Source organism: Trachinotus anak, unplaced genomic scaffold (assembly GCF_046630095.1).
Source record: "Trachinotus anak isolate AG129_WGS33_773 ecotype Australia unplaced genomic scaffold, CSIRO_AGI_Tana_v1 ptg000018l, whole genome shotgun sequence".
NCBI classification, from domain to species: Eukaryota; Metazoa; Chordata; class Actinopteri; order Carangiformes; family Carangidae; genus Trachinotus; species Trachinotus anak.
Genome location: NW_027273869.1, coordinates 8,877,214 through 8,897,116, shown reverse-complemented (window position 1 = coordinate 8,897,116; position 19,903 = coordinate 8,877,214). Strand labels below are relative to the sequence as shown.

At 39.9% G+C, this 19,903-nt stretch overlaps 1 protein-coding gene across 13 annotated transcripts in view; it reads left to right on the top strand.

Moving 5' to 3' along the window:
- The window catches only part of cald1a (caldesmon 1a), a 55,406-nt gene extending 37,288 nt beyond the window's left edge, over positions 1-18,118 (top strand). For 5 of the 13 annotated variants that reach the window (XR_011694264.1, XR_011694262.1, XR_011694261.1 and 2 more), the window contains 11 exons: positions 1,353-1,465; positions 2,761-3,028; positions 5,626-5,763; positions 9,463-9,506; positions 9,745-9,820; positions 10,810-10,950; positions 11,133-11,228; positions 12,386-12,454; positions 12,802-12,853; positions 14,133-14,169; positions 16,435-18,118. Coding sequence is in view for 7 of the 13 variants with exons in the window: in XM_071503074.1 (XP_071359175.1) it covers positions 1,353-1,465; positions 2,761-3,028; positions 5,626-5,763; positions 9,463-9,506; positions 9,745-9,820; positions 10,807-10,950; positions 11,133-11,228; positions 12,386-12,454; positions 14,133-14,169; positions 16,435-16,448 (999 nt within the window). In the remaining 6 variants the exon portion in view is untranslated. Of the gene's footprint in view, positions 1-1,352; positions 1,466-2,760; positions 3,029-5,625; positions 5,764-9,462; positions 9,507-9,744; positions 9,821-10,806; positions 10,951-11,132; positions 11,229-12,385; positions 12,455-12,801; positions 12,854-14,132; positions 14,170-16,434 lie in introns of all 13 variants that reach the window. The other 8 variants (XM_071503074.1, XM_071503077.1, XM_071503079.1 and 5 more) reach the window with 3 other exon arrangements.
- The last annotated feature ends 1,785 nt before the right edge of the window (positions 18,119-19,903 follow it).

Below are 19,903 nucleotides of genomic sequence, written 5' to 3'. Positions count from 1 at the left end.
AATTCTCTTAATAAGGCTATCTTGTTGAGTTTGTGATTTATGCCGGAGCCAGACGCTGAAATTACCCAGACACCCCGTGTCATCACAGTGTGGTTTGCACCGTTTGCAAACTGGTGGTAATTGAGCCAAACTTTTATGAGGTGTGGTTGTAGCATTGTGGTCAGATTTTTAATAAGGTTAATGCTATGCTCCACAGAGTGGTCACAGTGTTTTTTTTCTGCACGTCTTCCACATCAACTATGAGAGCAGCAACACATCACATTAAACTGACTCCACTCCCAAAACTGACTGTAGCAGAGTTTGATTTAATATAATCAGTCTCTTTACCACAAGAGATCACTGAGCCATCATATCATGCAGATACTTGCAATCAAATGTTTTAGACCATACAAGATAAGCATTTTATATATTATTATTATTATTATTATTATTATTACTGGCAGTTTACACACATAATAATTATAATGATAATTATTATTATTATTATAAAAACTAAATTAAGTAAGAACTGAGAATTGTTCTGTTTCTTTAGAAATGCAAACTTAAAAGTCAATAGGCTGATGGCAGACTTGTTTTCATCAGTCCACTTTTTCATATCTGCTGTAGTTCGTTGCTTTTGAAGTCCAAACAAACATCTGAACTGTTTTAACTACTCAAGTGAACACTTCCCACTTTGAATTCTTCTTCCTCTTACATAAAGTACAGACCCTTATAAACTAAAAGTTTTATTTTGTAGTCAGTAAGGGTGTGTCACACCTCTTTTGACCAGAGCTCTTCACAGTTTCAGAGTGCCTTTGAGAGTGTAAACATCAGTGCTCAAAGAAAGTTCATGCTCCTTAGCACTTAATCTGTTAAGATAAAGACAATTCTTAGTCCTCAGTAATAATAGTGATTTTTTTCACAGTTTTGAGCTAACTTGTGTTTTATTAAAAACATGTCTGCTGAAAAATCAACCCATATAATGTTAAAAATACACATGCTCTGCTAGACAGCACAATCATCAAGTGTGCTACAGGTTAATAATGCATGTTTTTTTTTAAATGTGACTGGCAGTTTACACACATAATAATTATAATTTATAAAACTTAAATTATGTTTTTGATGGTGGTTAACAGTGAGAAGTAGAAAATATGCAGCTGGAGACACTCCCATGTTGATCACATGTTAGATAATCCTCTGTCAGTAGTAATTCTGGAGTGGACACTGTTTGATGTGATGTTCTGTGTTATTTTGTTTGGGGTGTGCTCTCTTTCTCATGTGACATCCAGTGATGTCACATGGTCGATCCCGTCCGTTCAGCCTACCCACCAATTGCGTGTTTGCTCACTGCCCTGGTGGTTGTTTCTGTGCAGGTGAATGAGAGAGGCGGGGCCAGGGAGGAGAGGGAGGAGCAGAGGAAGCAGAACGGAGGGCTGCATGAGGAGGAGGCTCCAAAACAGCACAGGAAACCTGAGAGGACCCTCAGGTACACAACAACACGAGCAAAGTCACTGCCTGGTTCTCATTCTGAGGCCGAAGTTGAGGATAGTCAGGTCTTACGAATTATTCAAGAAACTCTGTTTTCCAAAACCAAATTCCTATGATGCGTGTGAGAGTTTGTTGCCATTGAATTAAAAATCAAAAGTCTTTGTAGTACTGGCAAAATATGGTGAAATATCCAAATTGTGCCTTTCTTTCATACTGCATTCAAAGCACCAATATCAATGTTTTAGGCCAAAACAAATATTCAATATTTAATATTTAGTCTCCTGCACTTTTCAATATTTTCCTACAGGGCTGATATTAATAATACAAAGCTCCTCGAATTTACCAGAAAATACCACTGCAACCAGTGGTATTTTCATTATCGATTAATCTGCCAGTCATTTTAGTTTTTTGTTAAATTATTATTCCGCTGGAAAAATGATTGAATAATCAAAATACCTGCCAATTATTCTGCTGTCAATCCATTCTAACTTTTACAGCGCTAATGGCAACCATATTTATGCTGAAAAAGGCATAAATAAGTGACACACAGAAATCCCTATTCTTCAATCACCCTAACACTGGCAGTGAAAAATATTAGATAATCGATAAATAAATAAATACTGGCCCATTTTATCCATAAGCTGATATATCAGTGCCTCTCTACACTTGACCGGTTGTGGAAAAGTACTGCAGTAACTTAATATTCTTCACAAAAAGGTCAGCTGAAAAGATCAAGTTACCAAAACAACAACAAAGATCACTGTAACTTTCCAAAATGATGCCCGGAAGTGCAAGGAAAAGAGTGGATGGAGGAGAAGTCATATTTGTCTCAACAGACTTTGCATACAGTCAGGGACTCCTTGCAGCTTGTAATTTCAGACTGATATTACTGACTATTGTTTGTCACTTGGCTAAGGCATCGGCAAAATAACTGTGTACCATGAATCAGATTTTCAAGCAAACAAGCTGTTTTTGTTCAGCATTCAGCCGGAGCAGAGTAGTGTGTGTTTTTGACTTGGGTCACCCACAGTAAATCCCCAGTTTGAAGCACTGAATGAAACTTCAGCCGAGCTGTAACCTTATCTTTGAAATGGTGATTGTTGGTATTTGTATGGGTGCACATGCACTGTCTGTGTGTGTTTGCTCATCCAAATCCTTCAAGTGTATCTTTAAATATTCAGTTTGTATCAGATGACTGGTGTTATCCTGCATGTCAACCAGCTTTGTGTCCTGCTTGTTTCTGTTGTGATCTGCTTTTGTCCACTGACCTGTGGTTTTGTGCATCCATCCCAGTCGCAGCAGTGTACGTTCCCCCGAGGTGTCCGCGGGTGACGACCAGGACGACGCTGCCCGCCTAGAGGCAGAGCGCAAGCTGGAGGAGCTGAAGCGTCGCCGCGACGACGCAGAGAGCGAGGAGTTTGAGAGGATGAGGCAGAAGCAGCAGGAGGCCGAAGCCGAGCTGGAGGAGCTGAAGAGGAAGAGGGAGGAGAGGAGGAAGGTGCTGGAGGAGGAGGAGAGGCAGAAGAAGCAGGAGGAGGCGGAGAGGAAAGCCAAAGAGGAGGTAGGGATGAGAGAGGCATGTTTTGATAAGTTTTGGGGGTTTTTTGAGTCGTTTTGTGGATGCTGTTTGATCAGTGCTGTTCTGAAAATACATTTTTTCTCATGTAATACTGCAACTATAGTGCACTTATTTCATTTTTCAACAGTTTAAGGATCTATTTGTGGAAAAGGCATTAAAGCCTCTGGGTTTGTGTTGCCTATGGCAGCAGTTGACAGGCATTTAAGAGCTGTGAGACATAATGTCAACTTCTATAATGTGCAATTGACTGAAACATGCAACCCACATAGCACTGGTTATCAGCCGTTAGTGGTTTAAGACATCCGTCCCCTTACAACAATGCAACACTTCATCATGCTGTTAAGTTTGTCTTTCACTTTGAAAGCTAACAAGCTAGGCTAGCTAGTTTCCACCCAGGCACTGGTAGCTAGAGGGTGTAGCTTGCTATTATTATCACCAATTCCCACCAGACAGAACTTTATATTGATGTTATTTCAACATCTGCCAAGCTCCTACACACGGAGTGCTCTGTTCATCATACATTAGACAGAAGGGGGTCTAGCTAGCGTTAGCTGGCTCTTTTTCATAAGATGATCAGATGTACCTGTATTGATCACCCCCCAGGGAAATTCAGTTTGACACAGCAGCACAAGGGAATGTCCTTACGTCAAAGAAAGACATTTCCACAAATACATATACATCAGAAATAATGAAATAATTAAAATTATATGAAATTAGATTAATAGATATAATAAAATAGGTCTGTGCAGTGTTTATGTGTTGTGCAATATCTGTGTTGGTGACAGAGAAAATATGAGTGGTGTATGGTTCTGACAGTCAGTACTGAGTGCTATGGCATTGTGGAGTCTGATGGCTGATGGCATGAAACATCCTCCTAAGTGCTTTGAGTCACATGGCTGGATGTCTGTGGCTGAACGCGCTCCTGAGCCACAGCTTGGCATGAAAAGGATGAGTTGGATGGGTTGTCCGTGATAGCATTCAGCTCTCTCCCTCTTCCCTGTCACTGCCTCCACACTGTCCAGTTCCATCCCCGCCACAGAGCTGGCCTTCCTCACCAGCTTGCCCACTTTGTTGGCACCACAAGTCCCAATGCCACCTCCCCAGCACACCACAGCTAAGACGCTAACCCTGGCCACTACACACTGTTAGGACATCCCTCGCAGCCTAGAGCGCACACACTGAGGGACTTTAATTCATGGGTCCAGATGTGGTGACGGCAAATAACCAGACTGTCAAAACACACAACAACAAGAAGTCCACAAGATATACAGGCTGATTTCCCAGCAAAAATGACATCAGATTTATTTTGATCTTCTAGCTATATATTAAAATTATCATAAAATTTCACATTGTTTTTCACACCACTTTCATGTTGATTTACCCTTTATACCTGTGTGAGTCGAGACACATGCATCATGCTCAAACTAGCGCTGCAGTGACGTTATCTCTCCATACTTCACCGCTATCATGACTCAACCTATTTGCGTCCCCACTCATAACTCACATATGTCAGTCCTTTTTCCTGCTCTTATAACAACCCCATCCTTATGTATCTCAAACGAGATAACCTCCTCCAGCGTGTGCTCACATCTGAGCTCAACCGCACAACGTCGTTCTTTTTCCCTTTCAGCTGCTCGCTCTGAGGCCCGGCAATTCTCACTCTTACCACGACTGGTCTTCTTTGTTGATCTTGGCTGTGAATGTGGCGGCCCGTCTCTCGCTATCTGCCCCTGTTCTTCTCCTCTTGTGTGATGTTAATGAGGCCTTTTGGTTTGTAATTAAAAGATGGCCCAGAGATACAGAGGGACTAATTAACCAAGACAAGGCTGCTGTAGAGGCATGATATACTGCCAAGCACCAGCCCTCTTCTTAATACAGTACAAATGGTTCATACATTAATTGTTTAAAAAAAAAGACTCTTGATAATCTGCATGTCTCAAGCTTTCCAAAATGGCCTTTTTTCCTGAGGCAAGCTATCACTGTAAATAAGAATTTGTTCAGAGTAATTGAATTTGTTCCTGACCTGCTTCATTGGATAAAGTAAGTGAATCAATTAGAAAGTGCCATGGATCTATTGTCTGGGTTGGCTGCGCGTTGGTTGTCTGTTGGCGACTGATGCTGTTTCATATAACAACCTATAATAACATAAATACGGTTCTATTTTATTATTCTCGGTCATAAGAAAGTCATTTAACTTATACCCAGTTCTTGAAAAAAGAAACACTCTTTGTTTCAAACACAAGGTCTGTCAGTTCATTCCCAGGCAAAATCCTCTGGCGCACAGGAAGTGTGCTTTAGGTTTCCACCAGCAACAGTGGTTTGTTTAGAGTAAATAGATGAGGAGTAGAAAGTTACCATGTGCAACAATATCCTGCATGGCTGAACAGGCAAAGAACAGAGTGCCACCTACATATGCTCCAGTTACATTGACATTTTTCTGTCAACACCAAATATCCTGTAAAAAATGTTTTATCAAATGACAAGAATCTTGAGGAGTGCTACTTAATTTCTTTCAAATGTTGTGTTCAGAAGTGCATCTGCTGAACTTGCTTAACTGTAAGTGCATCTCTCTTTCTCAGGAGGAGAAGAGGAAGATGAAGGAGGAGATCGAAAGGAGGAGAGCAGAGGCAGCCGAGAAGAGACAGAAGGTGGAGGACACTGTGGACGGGGAGGATAAACCCTTCAAGTGTGTCAGCCCCCGAGGCTCCTCTCTGAAGGTCAGTCCACCATTTTTGACCTCTCACCCCCAGCAACAGTGTGTCAGTCCAGTTTTATTTTGCCATTTTGCTAAGCCTTTTCCTTAATTGCTGTTACTACACTTGGCACATGTGCAGTTCATAATGATAAAGGCGGCAGATTTCCCACTGGAAATTTCACACAGTCGATTATGCCACCTGAATAGACAACTGTCACTGGCTGGCTTATCTAATGAAGCTAATGTCAGCTGCGGTGGTGGCTGTAAACTCAGATTACAGCTGACCTTTAAGTGTCTCCAGCTGCCTCTTTCTGAAATGACTTTACTGTAAAATACGTCTTAAATAAGCACATGGTGGCTACATACTTGTTATAATGCTAAAAGAGTGAGACTAAAGCTCACAGGTCACAAATAGTCAGCATCCTCACCGGCTGATCCATGTAGAGATGAGGGGAAAATGCTAAATAAGACTGTTATTTCATTCAAACATGACCCTGTTTGGCTGCTTAGTTTACATACTTGTTTGTATTTTCAAGCCTGTAGCCTTACAGACTGATGGAAGTAACTACACCTGCTAACTTTAGAAGCTTAGCACTTTCCAATGAGTTTTTTACACTTTTGCCCATGTGTTTTGGAGGAAGACTGCACCATTAGAGTAAGATACTCTCTAAGTGTAATGCTTACTACAGCCCCATGCACACTGCTTCAATATGTGGAGAAATCCAAAGCTTGACAGCTCTGCCAGTTGTTGTTGCTAAGCTGTGATTGGACAGTTGCAGTTGAGGGAAGGGGTTTACCTAACTGTGAGTTTATCAGTGAGTTCTTTGTAAACACAGGTTATTCAGTTCAATGCTGAAAACAACTGGAACTTAAAAACTCTTTTGCTTATTGTACTTCTGTGCCTGTGTTGTATTTGCATCCCATCCAGCACAGTTGTCAATATAATAGTTCTCCAAATCTTGCAAATCCCACTCATCTGGCAGTGCAGCAAAGCTCAAGCTAAACATTCAAAATATTTGGAGAGATTTAGTGCCAGATGACCCACATCTGCCCCTCTCACCTCTTTTAGCTCTTTGCATGAAGTGTTATCTGATTAAGATGAAGGAGTGTTCATAATTGGAAAGAACCTTGATGAACTGAGAGAAATATGGAAAAGTCAGCTGCTGGCAAATTGGACTGCTGACACTGTAATTTTGCTGACTTGTTAACCTGTATGTCAGAAGAAATACGTAAGAAAAAGCAACCAGAATCAAACCAGTGCATGCCCTTAGACTCATCATTCAAAGATAAATGCTTGTCATGGTGAAAGAACATTTAATCAACTCCAATGTGGATAAATGTTTCCAGTGTTACCAAACGCCAACTCCCACACACTGAAAATCGAGGGGGATTTTCAGCCAGTGGAGAAAATCTAATTAGTGACAGTTAGCAGTAATATATCCATCTGGCCCAGGCATGGTGAGAGTCCAGACGCAATGTTCAGCTCTAATGGTGTGTGAGCTCTGACCGTACTAGAAACACTTTGTTTGTTTGCGGTCAGTTTGTGGTCAATTTTGTAAATAACTGTATTTCTCCACCCCGCTGCACTTGCTTCACAGACACAGCTTTACTTTGTCGTCATGTTCACTGTAGGTACAGCTGTGTTTCTGTATGTGTGTGTCTGTGTGGATGCATCGATCGGTTGCAAAGTTAATTCACTACACACTATTGTGTATGACTTGTTTTGTGATGACTTTGCAGTGTCAAAGATTTTTAGTTGTATTATCATTTAATAATACGTTGGGCTTTGTGTTGTATCTTCCACCAGCTGAACTTAAGTGAATGCCAGACATAGACCACCCCCTTCTACCCTTGTAATGAAAGCAGGGTTTGTTACTGAAACACTTTCATTTAAAGATACTGAAAAATCTTTTTTTTTTTTTTTTTGACTTTCTTTCACTTGAGATCAGCAGAACAAGGATTAAAGACAAAACCGACATTTTATCACCTAATGAAGTTAACATGGCTAGCACACAATGTTAGCTGACATGTTAGCGTTCATTTGGAGATGTCCGTATGTCCTCTTTTAGCTTTGTGTTGTCTCCACCAACTCCTCAGAAAAATGTCTGTTTTTCTCTCTTCTGCTATGTTCACCAGCGAGCTACTTACTTTGTCTCTCTACTGTTTGGAGCCGAGCAAGTAATGTGCAGTCGGCCTGCTGCCGGCTGCTTCTGGAAACGGGAGTTGATGAGCGCACTGAGACTGAACCATTAAAATTGCGGCCTGTAAAACCAAAACAAAAAGCTGAAAAAATCCATACAGCTGGGGTGAACTGAAGAGTTGGAGTCATTTGACCCATTGTTAACATAAAAATATTGGTTAGAGAAGATTTTGATTATCACAGCACACAATATAGGATCTCCTAATATGCACATAAATGGACAGAATAGTAAAAAGAGATTCATATCTGTCTTATATGTTGCAAGGGCCAAATAAAAACTACACAACAGCAGTTAGATCTGCTTTTTCATTTTGTCACATAAATTTTCCCGCTCCATTTATGTGCTGAGTGCATTTCATGCCCCGTCAGTTCTTTTCTATTTCAAATTTCAAAACTGCATGATACCGAGGACATACATTGTTTTTTTCATTACCTTTTGCCGTTATGTGTTTTGCGCCTGACACATGCCATATTATGGCACTTGTTACTCTAAAACGCAGAGAATTATGCCCTGCTATCAGCAATCACCTCCCAGTGGAGCACACAGTCCCGGGAGCTCGCCTTCATGTTATCAGCAGTAAACCAGCATAACCCTGCTCCACACTATAGATAAAGTGCAGTGTTCTCTGGGAGAAAAGGACAGAGGGGCAGAATGAAGGACAGGCTGCGGGGATGCAGGAAAGCGATTATGGTTAACAGGATTACTGTAACTGCGTTCGGATGGATACAGCTCTTTAAAACGCGTCTGAGAATGGGGAATTTCCTGTCATGGAGTATTTTGGGAACTCCCACATTCGGTAGCAGCCAAGCGCAGGGTCCTTTTTCACAGAGAGAGGGGGCAGAGAGCTTTTTCTGCTGTTTCTTCTTTTGTCCGTTTAAAGGTTTTTTTGTGAGCATCTAAGGAGCACATGTGTTGCTCCCTTTTTTAGCCTTTTTGTCGTGTATCATAAACAATCCTCTGACATTCCCACAGTCGAAAGGCAGGGATAGGAAAAAGCTTGCTGTGTTTTTTCTGCGTGTGTGTGTGTGTGTGTGTGTGTGTGTATATGTGTGTGTGCATGTCTTTCAGATCATTTTGCACACGGAGGGAACAATCAGTTACACTGTGTGAACCTGGTCAGGAGAATCCAACTTACTGAGCATATGAAGAAACGAGACAAAATGAAAATCCACCATTAATCAAACGCAGTCTGTTGTAATTAAATGATTAATGACAAGAAAGTTAAGTACATAATGCTATTTAAGTTATGAATCATCAGCTGTAATAATTATAATGTACTACAGAATCACGTGTGTGTCTGCAAATTGACCTAAAGTCACAAAAAGGTCTCACAGTGAAACTCCTCACACATACAATAAAGAAACAATAGAGGCATGGAAATTCAAAGGAGGGTTGGGTTTAACATCTGTTTTGAGGCTACTGAAGAGTGAAGGAAAAATGTTGTGTTGCAGTGATGTATGCATGAGTGGAACATCGCTGTGATATTTATAACCCAGAGACTTTCTACCCTTTCTCTACAGATTGGAGAGAGGGCAGAGTTCCTGAACAAGTCAGCACAGAAAAGGTAAAAACACAGCTAAAGCATCGTCAGCCAGATCATGTTGTCCCCCAAGTAACAAAGGTTTTGCTTGAGCATGTAAGCCTTGCAGCAGTAGGAGTAGGAAAAATGTAACCCTGAGCTGAAAGTGTAATTCCCACCCGAGTGTCTCCTGTCAAGGGAATAAAGACCAAATGATATATAATATTTAAAGTCATCCCATTTGTTATGCAATGTATGCTAACTGCTTGCTTTCGCCCAGCAGCACAGTGAAGACGTCTCATTCTCCTGTTGTGTCCAAGATAGACAACAGGCTGGAGCAGTACACCTCAGCTGCTCAGGTTAGAGTTGATCTGATCTTAAAAATGCAGAATTTGCGCCATGTGAAACATTTGGCCTACTCCCATTTGGGATTACAGGACGCCACTGTGTGTCAAACATCAAAAATATAACAAGACATCTTCCAGGAACACATGTACAAAACCAGTAAGAAGAAAAACATCAAACTGTGCACCAAGAAGCAAAAGATAGAATGTCTATGTGCATGATCCATATTTAAAAAATAATTCCTAATAATTTCAGGTGTCATCTTAATAAACAAATTTATGCATTTTAATGCATAAATTTTAATGCAGCGGGTAGTAAAGTTTGTCACAAATTGTTTTGTATGTGATTTTACCAAAAAGTAGTAGGAAAAGCCCCAGCAGTATTGTTCCAGACCTCTGAACTTATAGACTGTAAAATATGTGGACCTTAAAGTTACTTTTTAATTGGTTATTATTTAATCCACCCATTCATACATTTTCTGCTGCTAATCCAGGTTGTTCTTAATGATTAATTAATGATGCTATTAGAAATTATTGTTATACACAATGATGTCCTGGCAGAAAACTGATGAACAAATATCAATAAATTCATAGATTTGGTAATTAATTCATTCTACTGGTTTTCCATAACTTTCATAGGTATGATCATCAAGCAGGTATTGAATTACATTAAATGGTGAATCCTGCAGAAACCCTGTCAGGGCACCCTGAACGTGATGTCAGTGTCATGTGTCACATTGCAAGTAGCACAAAATTGACCATTTGAAATCAGATTTGAGCAACAAGACTGACACAGATGTCTAAAAACCTGAATATAATTAGATATTGAACTGCAGTAATCAATTTCCCTACCTGATTCCACTCTTGCTATGCTAAAGAATCTGATTTTGGGAGCCATTCTGGGCCTAAAAGTAGCCCACACCCTGTCTGTGCCCTGTTTGAGTTGATCATAACAGCCATCCCCTGCTATTCTCCAATTTAAACCCAGCACTTTGTCTCAGCAGAGAGAGAACAAGGAGTCTCGATCCCCTCGCTCCGGAGCGGTGGATCTGCCCATGGTGACAGACAGCATACGAAACATCAAGAGCATGTGGGAGAAAGGCAATGTGTTCAGCTCGCCTGGAAGTGGCGGGAGCACGTTCAAGGTAAAAGACGAGGTGGTGGAGGATGTGAGGAAGCTGATGAAACTTTGTGTGTGTGCCTGTGTTAATGAAGCAGGGAGAGAGAGAGAGAGAGGGAGGAAAGAGTCCAATTCACTGGCACTTCCTGCTCGGCCCCGTTGCCGATGACAACCAGGCTTAGCTGACCTTTGACCTTGTCCAAACAGGAAGCAGCTGTGATGAAGACAGGCGTGGCGGGCCGCATCAATGACTGGCTGAATAAAACCCCGGAGAGCGGCAAAACGTCAGGAGGAAGGCCAGCGGTAGGTCGTTGTAGGTTGTCGTCGTAGCAACCTCTGTGGCTGCTGCTAGCAAGTACAGTAGATGTACTGAACAGCTGAATGCCCTATAGAGAGATGACAGATGCAGCTGTGTTGGTTGAGCTGCATTATGGTTAGAGTCATCTTTATAAACCTGAAGACTTGCTTTAACTTATCTAAGATGTTTGTCTTTAAATCCCAGGATCTACACATCTACTTTAAAGACCCAAATAAAAATTCTTAGTGCCAAACACCCACATAGTCCTGAAAAAGCAGATTAGTAAGATTAGTTTTGGAGTATTAAATTTTTATAAATACTTTAAGTGATGTGTCTACTTGTAGTTGCAGTAAAGACAGAACTTGACACATGCATTTACTGTGTTTACAACCTTTCAAATGCTCACGTCTAAGCACATTTGTATTAAGGATTCAGTAGGCGGTCATGCATAGGAACAGTTATCCTGTAGCATCTGAGCTCAGTTTATTCAAGCTTGGTAAGCTTCATAATAAACTGCAGTACTCTGCAGTGTTATTATGGTAATGGTGCAATTACTGCTGGTCACATTCATTATGGTTCATGTTTTATACTGATTTTCAAATGATGCAGTAGAAGCAAGTCAGGTTGTCCTTGTGCATGTTTCTGAGATCATATCTGTCTGGCGCCACCTGGTGGCCTCTAGTCAAAATACCTTGTGAAGATCTGAGTTAGTTACAGTCCACGTTCAGATCTGTCATAATATCCAGTTAAGGTCAATGTGGATATTTTAGGTTTGGCATCAGTTTTGCTGTTTCTCTTGTGCTTATGTGCATGGATCCATGCCAGTGCGTCCTGCCACCCTTTACTCCTACAGTACCTATACTTTACCCAAATATTTATGTTAGAGCTTTCCATGCTGCAGATTCTGGCTTGTGCTAAAAATAGGTAACACACACCAGAGGGTATGAAAGGAAACTCTGAGTACAAATATTTGCAAAAGAGAGTGTCCAACAAGTGATAGCATCTGTCAACCTCTCATTCCTTAAGCTCTCTTCACCCACTGTCATTCCTTCCCTCTGCATCTCAGGGACTCTGCCAATGCCACAATATAACCACTATCTTCAAACTGACTGTGACTGACTGTGCTGCTTTTTTCCTCTTGTTTTGTGTCTCACTCTCACAGGACCTGAAGCCTGTTGACGTCACCAACAAGAGGAGTCTATGGGAAAACAAAGGCGCCTCTCCAACCAAGGTAGCTTTTATTGATTTCAGACCATCCACTGTCTAGTGTCATGAAAAAAAAAGTGTAAGGTGATCAGAGCACCAGTCTCACCCACCAGGGAAAATCCAAGTGAGCATTACACATCTGGAGTTTCTCCAGATTAAGTTTTTACTATGCCAAATTGGTTTGTGGTCTTGGAAGGATTTTCTGTGGTTTTTCCTGGTTTTCCAGTTGTTGTCAATCTTAATTTTGTTAAAGAAATGTAATAATATTAAAATAATAATATTAGACTATTAAAATAATCTCACAAAATATTTGAAACCCTGGTGTGGCAGCAATGGGAGTAACAATCACTTATGTTTGTTTTTGTTTTAAAGAACTCTCATAGCTAGTTGACCTCACCATTAAATCTGGAATAAGCCTGGAGAGGTAAAAGAGTTGTTTCTTTAAAGCGCTTGTCTCACAATGAGCTCACACTCTGCTGTCACACTGTTTTGCCCTGTCATTGACAGGGCTGCGCTCTGTTCTGCTGCGGTTGGACACTACTGCTTATTTTAATCATAATGATAATAGATAACTAAGAGTCCAAAACGAGACATTTACAAATGCATTATCTGTTATATTGAAGTTACACTCAAAGTCACAACATCTTAGCGGATGTAATTTTCTGAATTATGTCAATATTTAGCAACAAACAGAAATGGCCTGTAAAATGCACATAAAGCATTTTGCAATTAAACTCCTCACTTGTAAAACATGTTTGCCGAATGTTCTAAGTGTTGTAAAATACAAGGAACAAAATGAGCAAAACAAAGCCAGAGCAGAGCCAATTTTAAAGAAGGATTATGCCGTTGACTCCATTAACACCCATAACTTGTTAACGCCGACTCAACAAAACCCTGAAATTACAGTTCAGTGTAAATTCTGTGTCGTAAAAACCTTTAAAAGTGCGCCTGTTGTCCAACTGCAGGCTGAATGCTTTTCACAAATGGCTGTATCACATCACCGCTCCTTCTTCTTACAACCACAAATCACTGCTCTCCGTCCAGCTTCACTTGACTTTTTATTGCCCTAATGGAGAAACTGTTTACAGCATTGCTGAGTTTGCAGCAGCAGTTTGACAGATTTGAATCACTGTTATCACCTCACATTGTCAAACAAGTCTTACTAAAGCTGAGATGAATACATTCTTATCTTAATTTCAGTACATAGATGAAACTGTGTTTGTAGAACCGCACAGTAGAAGTGAAACTCAAAATTTTAAAATAGAGCATGACAAGGATGTCCTACCTACACACTTACTTTCCTATAAACTTTCCTTCCTTCCTACTCTGGTAGTGGTGTGTTCCTGCAGCCAACAGCTGCCGAGCAGGCCGGGGGCTGTGGTCTGCTACAGTGAGTAGTGGGGTTGGAGGGCACTAGGCGGTGGTCTGCACTGACGTAAAAAGGGCCCTGGACAGGAAAGGTAGCGGTTAGCAACCTTGTCATTAGCTAACCATGCTATGCTGTGATGTCAGGGGAGGCAAAAGAGCAGGATGATGATTGGTGTGGGGCATCTGGATAGGTTCAACAGTGTGCACAGATGGAAATGTAACATCAGAAGTGAGCACTTGCTGCTTAAACTAGAACCTAGAAGCTTTATAGGTATGCTTTGCTAATTTTCAGCATCTTAGCTGCTTTACTACCTTCCTGTCCTCGTGTCTTGCAGGTGGCAGGCAGAGGGGAGACCAAATCAGTCGCCAACGGTGAGTTTTTACAAGGCACTTGTGACTGCGGTGCTTGTGAATTTGTGCGCAGTCATTCCTCCTGCCAGCTAAGAGCTACACTGGGAGGGCATAACATACACAGGGGTTCAAGCTATTCACCCAAGATCCCACCTATATCCACTCAGTAGTCTTTACCCACCACAAGTTGCTAGTGCAGCTAGAAGCACATGATCCTTCACTGGATTCTCACCAGCGAATATTCCCATTGTGCTTGTTGAGACAAATGTTCAAACACTTTGGTGGGACAGAAATTTTCATGACTGATGTAGGAATTTTTCTGAAAATACATGTTAACATCTCCGCAGACCTGCACAGAATGTCTCACAGGTAACCATAGGTCACAGAGGCTCACATAGGAAACTCAACAATGTATCGTGTGGACCTGAGCATCAACAAGTTGAATGGTTGATTCCACTTCTGTCAGGACTCGAATTGCAAACAGAGATGAAAACAAACCTAAAGGTCTTAGTATCCAAGTATAAAAGAAGTCCAGAGAACTATAATACCAGCTTAAAAGGTGTGACCTTTCATTAAGTGTGTCATCTTGTCACTGACTCTTTGATTTATACAACGCCATGTGTCACAAACCAATAACTGACCCTGTGACAACCTACCCTGTTGTCTTTTTCAGGCCGTTTGGCCTTCTGCTCCACAGCGTTTTAGAATGCCACTTAAACATTGCTTGCTATTTTAAAATCAGATCTGAGTGCAGCCTCCTCCTCCTTTTGTTCCCCCCAGCGGGCAGAAGAGCTGTTTTAGCCTTGAGGGATTTTGTACGTGTCTGCCTAATGTGTTGCTTGTTCAGCACAAAGGATCATGCACACACCAATTTCACCTCTATAAACCCACTCAGCAGCCATCTCGACACCACTCAAACCTTTCAGCTTTTCCACTCATGCGCATGTCCACTTCTGGTGCTCAGATCGCAGTCCTGCCTCTTGGAGTGTTGGATGCAGTGACTCTGCCAGGTCAGTTTGTCACATTAATAGCTGGTATGTTGGAGATTAGCACACCATCATAGTCTGACTCAGAGGATGACAGAGGCTTTGTATAGATTGTGTGTTTCTCACTAGTTGTTGGCTGCAGGACCTTACAGACATATGACACCACACCTGGACCACATACAAGTTAGCAGCCCCTCATGTTAGCCTCTCCACATACTTGGCTCTGATAGAGGGCTTCCAAAATAATGTTCACCATTTTGGAAAAAGTGTAGGAGGAAATGTAACTCTGAATTTATTTACTGGACTAAGAATAACTTTCATGTAAGAATTTTTTGGTCTCTATTGTATACTATGGAGTAATGTTATTCTGCATGATTTAGATGCTCCCAAGTTTGCTTCACTAAACTTGTCAAAGATTCAAAAATGTCTATGAACAATTCCTGTATTTTATTAAATGTCAAGTATCCTACTGTAAATATTTTTGCAGTGATGTGGCCTGTTTTGACATGTGGGTTTAGACCATGAAATGTGGAACAAGACAAGAGTCTACAGCTGCATGTAAGCACCGCAGTGCTTCAAGCTAAATGTGAACATTGACATTGACAATGTTAACATGCTGATATTTGTTTAGCATGTTAGCATGATAACATTTGCCAGTGGGCTGGCATAAACCAAGATATTGATTTAGCAAACTGAAAATTTGACATGATGAAATTAGATGAAAAGCTGTTACAATGAATCCTGAGGGGGACATGAATGTTATTTCCAAATTTCATGACAATCAGTAAAATAATTGTTGAGATATTTGACTGAAAACCAAAAGTCAAGGCTTCACCAAACTCAGTATGATTCATTCTCTGGGCTCCATGGATGTCTGTACTAGATTTCATGCCAGTCTGAGTCTGAGATTTTTCAGTTTAGGCCAAATTTTTGGACCCAGTAGTTATCAGAAGGAATATTTACAAGTTAGAAATGTTACTCAAGCAAAAACTCCTCAAAAGCACAGTCTTGTTAATGCAACAACAATCCTAAGATCTGCAACCACAAACATATTAAAGCAGTAGAGTTATTGACTTACTTCTTTTGCAGTGAGCTGTATACAGTCAGTTTTCTTGGAGCCAGCATCAAGTAGCCTTTAAACTTTATGTCAACAGCAGTTAACTGCGTGACTTCAGCTCCTCACTGTGGTGTCTGCAGCTTGATCTGACCCTTTGTGTCAGAAGGTCAGAGTCATTAACTCACACCTGCCCGCAGACTGGTAGTAAAGCCACTGACAGACTTGTTTTGTGTCTTTCACCAGGGATGGGGCACTAATGTCTTGAAGGAGCCACTAAAGCTGGGGACCACGACAATCCAAGACTCTTCCTTTGACTTTGTCTTAAGAACCAAATAATGACCACACTCCCATGAGGGACCCCAAGAAAACGGAGGGACAGGAGAGACCAAGCACTGTACCGAAACAAGATCATATTTTTGTACGGTTGCCACGTATAGTGCCTTTGCACAATGATTTTTGCTTTCTAAAAGAAACAAAATGCTGTGAAATTTGGACATTTGTAATTACTGTTACTAATTACTTTATACAATCCTGCCAGGAGGAAAAAAACTAATCAAATTTAGATTTATCTGTTGTACTCCATGCAGACAGTTTTCATAGAGACAGAGTAGATGAGTTTAAAGTTTCCACATTCCAAAGAGATGGGTGAAATCAGTTCTCTCCCTCACACAGATCATTTTCCATCTCTTTTTTATTTATATTTAAAGCAAAAGCTTCACACATTGCTATTTTATCAACGTTCACCAGTTCAGGATAGAAATATTAGCACTTCTAGAATTTAGCGGATTTCACTTTTATTATGTCTTACCAATAGTGCAGCATTGGTCTGAGTAATATATGTTAGCACATGTGATGTTTTGAATATGACCTATCATACTGTATCATATATAACATCTTTATACTCCTAACAAAAGGTATTTTTGCTTTTTTGTATCCAGAAACTATTCACCAACAGGCAGTTAATTTTGGAGGTGATAGGAGTGTTGAATATTCAGAAGGCCATTATGACTTTTATTATCCTTTATGTCATTTTATTTATGTTTTAATGTGTTTTGTCCTTTTCTATTTCTAGCTGTTTTTGTAGCTTTTGTATCTGTTTGATCACTTTAAAATCTTCAGACATTCCTCTTAAAAAGCAGGTGCACAAGATGCCTTCACTGCTCAAAAGCTGTAGGTTTTATAATGTAGGAAATCGGCAAACCAGCCTTTTTTTAATCAACCTTTAACTTCTTTTTTGCCTCTATGCACACTCTTATGCTCAACGATCATTTTCTAATTGAGGGCATACAAAGTAAAATCAGGGTGCCTAAGTATATAGCAAGATAGTAGTACAGTACAAGGATATTTACCACTATGTAACTCTTCTGGCCTTATGATTGCAATGACAACATTTATGACAGCTGAGGTACAGTACATAAAAGCCTCAAAGCAACTCAGTATGATATTAAGACTTGTGATTTTCATGTTAATTTTTTGCAAACATGGTCTTAAGTAGCGCATTCCCTTTGACTAGTTTCTGCGCGGCACAAGCTTTGACAAGCATATGAATGGTTTGGCAGGGCATTAAAATTGATCCATGTTACTGCTCAAAAGTTTGACAATCACATTCCAGGGCTCCTGAAAAGAGCAGGGGGGCTTGACCAAAATATTTTTAAGCGTGATTTAATGTGACATTTATGTTTTTTAATACAATGGTTTCATAATGCCGTATTGTTTTTTCTACAACCTTGTTTTTTAAAATTCTTTTATTTCCATGTTTAACCAGACACTTGTTGTTTGTGTAGCGATAAGCCTATGCAAAACACACTATCTGTAGTCTCTCTAAACACTCCCAATGTCATACAAGTGGACAGTTTCCAACTGGATGGATGTTTTAAACATTGTACCCTTGATTCAACAACAGCAATAAAGACATTGAGGTATTCCACATTGTTAAGTTTCCTTACATAACTCCACACTCTACCATAGTTAATATATCCATTGTAGCAGGAATTGTTGAAGTAATTTGTCAATCAACCAGTTGATATGGGGCACTGAAACTGATGAAATACAGTAGGTTATCAGACAAGTTAAAAAAGCAGAATACATAAATTAAAAAGTATTTTTAGCTAAACTATTGAAAATATGGTCAATTGGTTGGGGAAAAAAGCATTTTTACCTTAACCACGAATCAATAAAACAAAAAAAAATTAATAATTAAACAATATAATGATCTTTCTAAAAAATTCACTCATTCAGTAGCTCATAATTTAGTTTTCAACTCTGTTATCCTGTTTTGGGGGTCTTGGCCATGGATATAAATTCATATCTTGGCACAATAAATTTAATCTTGTATCTATTTTCCCACCTTTTCCTCACTTTTCCAGCGGTGGTTTCACGCTGAACACTAGCCGTTTTAGCAAGTTACTTAGATGAAGCTAACTTTTTTCATCAGACTACACCAGCTAGTACATATAATATTAATCATTCATTAATCATCATATTAATCATTCATTGCTATCCTGCAATCTGCTGCTGCAGCTTCTAACAGTAGCTAAGGTATTTTGGCAAGTAAGCAAATGCTAGGTTAGTAAGCTAGCTGATGCTACAATATCAAACAGATGGTGTCTTTCAAGTAGTATTAGCTAGTTAACCTAGCTAGTGTTACTTTGCTGGATAAGTTTTAATTTGTTTTATCAACTAATTGGAGGTAAAGTTAAAAAAAATTAAGTCTTATTAAAATCTTAATTATTAATTAACAATTCACAATATTATCTGATAACCTTTTATAATTTAACAAATATTCAAAACTTTCCACTGGTTCCAGCTTCTCAACAGTGAGCATTTGCTGCTTTCTACATATTCTATTGTGCAATTGTAAATTGAATATGTTTGGGTTGGTTTGAGTTTTGGATTGTTGGTCTGAAAATGTATTTTCAAATGTTATTGCAAAATATCCTTTGGGAAATTGTGATAATAATTAATCATAAATGTGATCAACAGATTAATCAATCATGAAAACTATAGTTGTGGCCCTAATAACAATATTTGTTAATGAATATTTTCTTCAAGGATAGGTGTTATAGGGACACACAAAGGACCCAGTCATTGTCAGGCCCTCTGCTGCCTTCAAGTGTTGTCTGAAAATGTATGTAATAATAAATTGTGTCGACTTGAATGAATAATTTTATCATCATCAAGTGGCCAGAACATGATGTATTTACAGTGTCAGCGAGAATTTGATGGTAGAAGGCTGATGGGGAAAGGTCTTGAATAAATTTAGGCTCTTAAAACTCTGTTTTTCTACTTTTCTACTTTTCATTTGGCTTCAGCAGCACAAAGCAGCCCTGTGTTCATGTTTCTTAGAAACAAAAAGAAACAACAACCAAAAAAGAAAACTTCACAAGATCAATTTTATTTCCAGTCAAAAAGTCATTTGAAGCAGAAGTCGTATTTCCACTTTCTGACCTCAATTTGAGCCGATCATGACAAGCACTTGAAGGCAGCATTCCTCCCCAGGTGTAACTCATCTTTCTGCCTCCAACAATAGAACTGACAACCCTAACCAGTCATACAAAAGATATGTGGTCACGTGACAGACAAGGCTGTATTAAGTATGCTTTTTGGTGGGGTGAATGATTGAACTTGTCTCTGCCTGGATGTGAAAGAATACGACCTGAACTTGCTGCTAATCCTATCTCTTCCTCAGGGATATCCAGGAGGTAAGAGCACG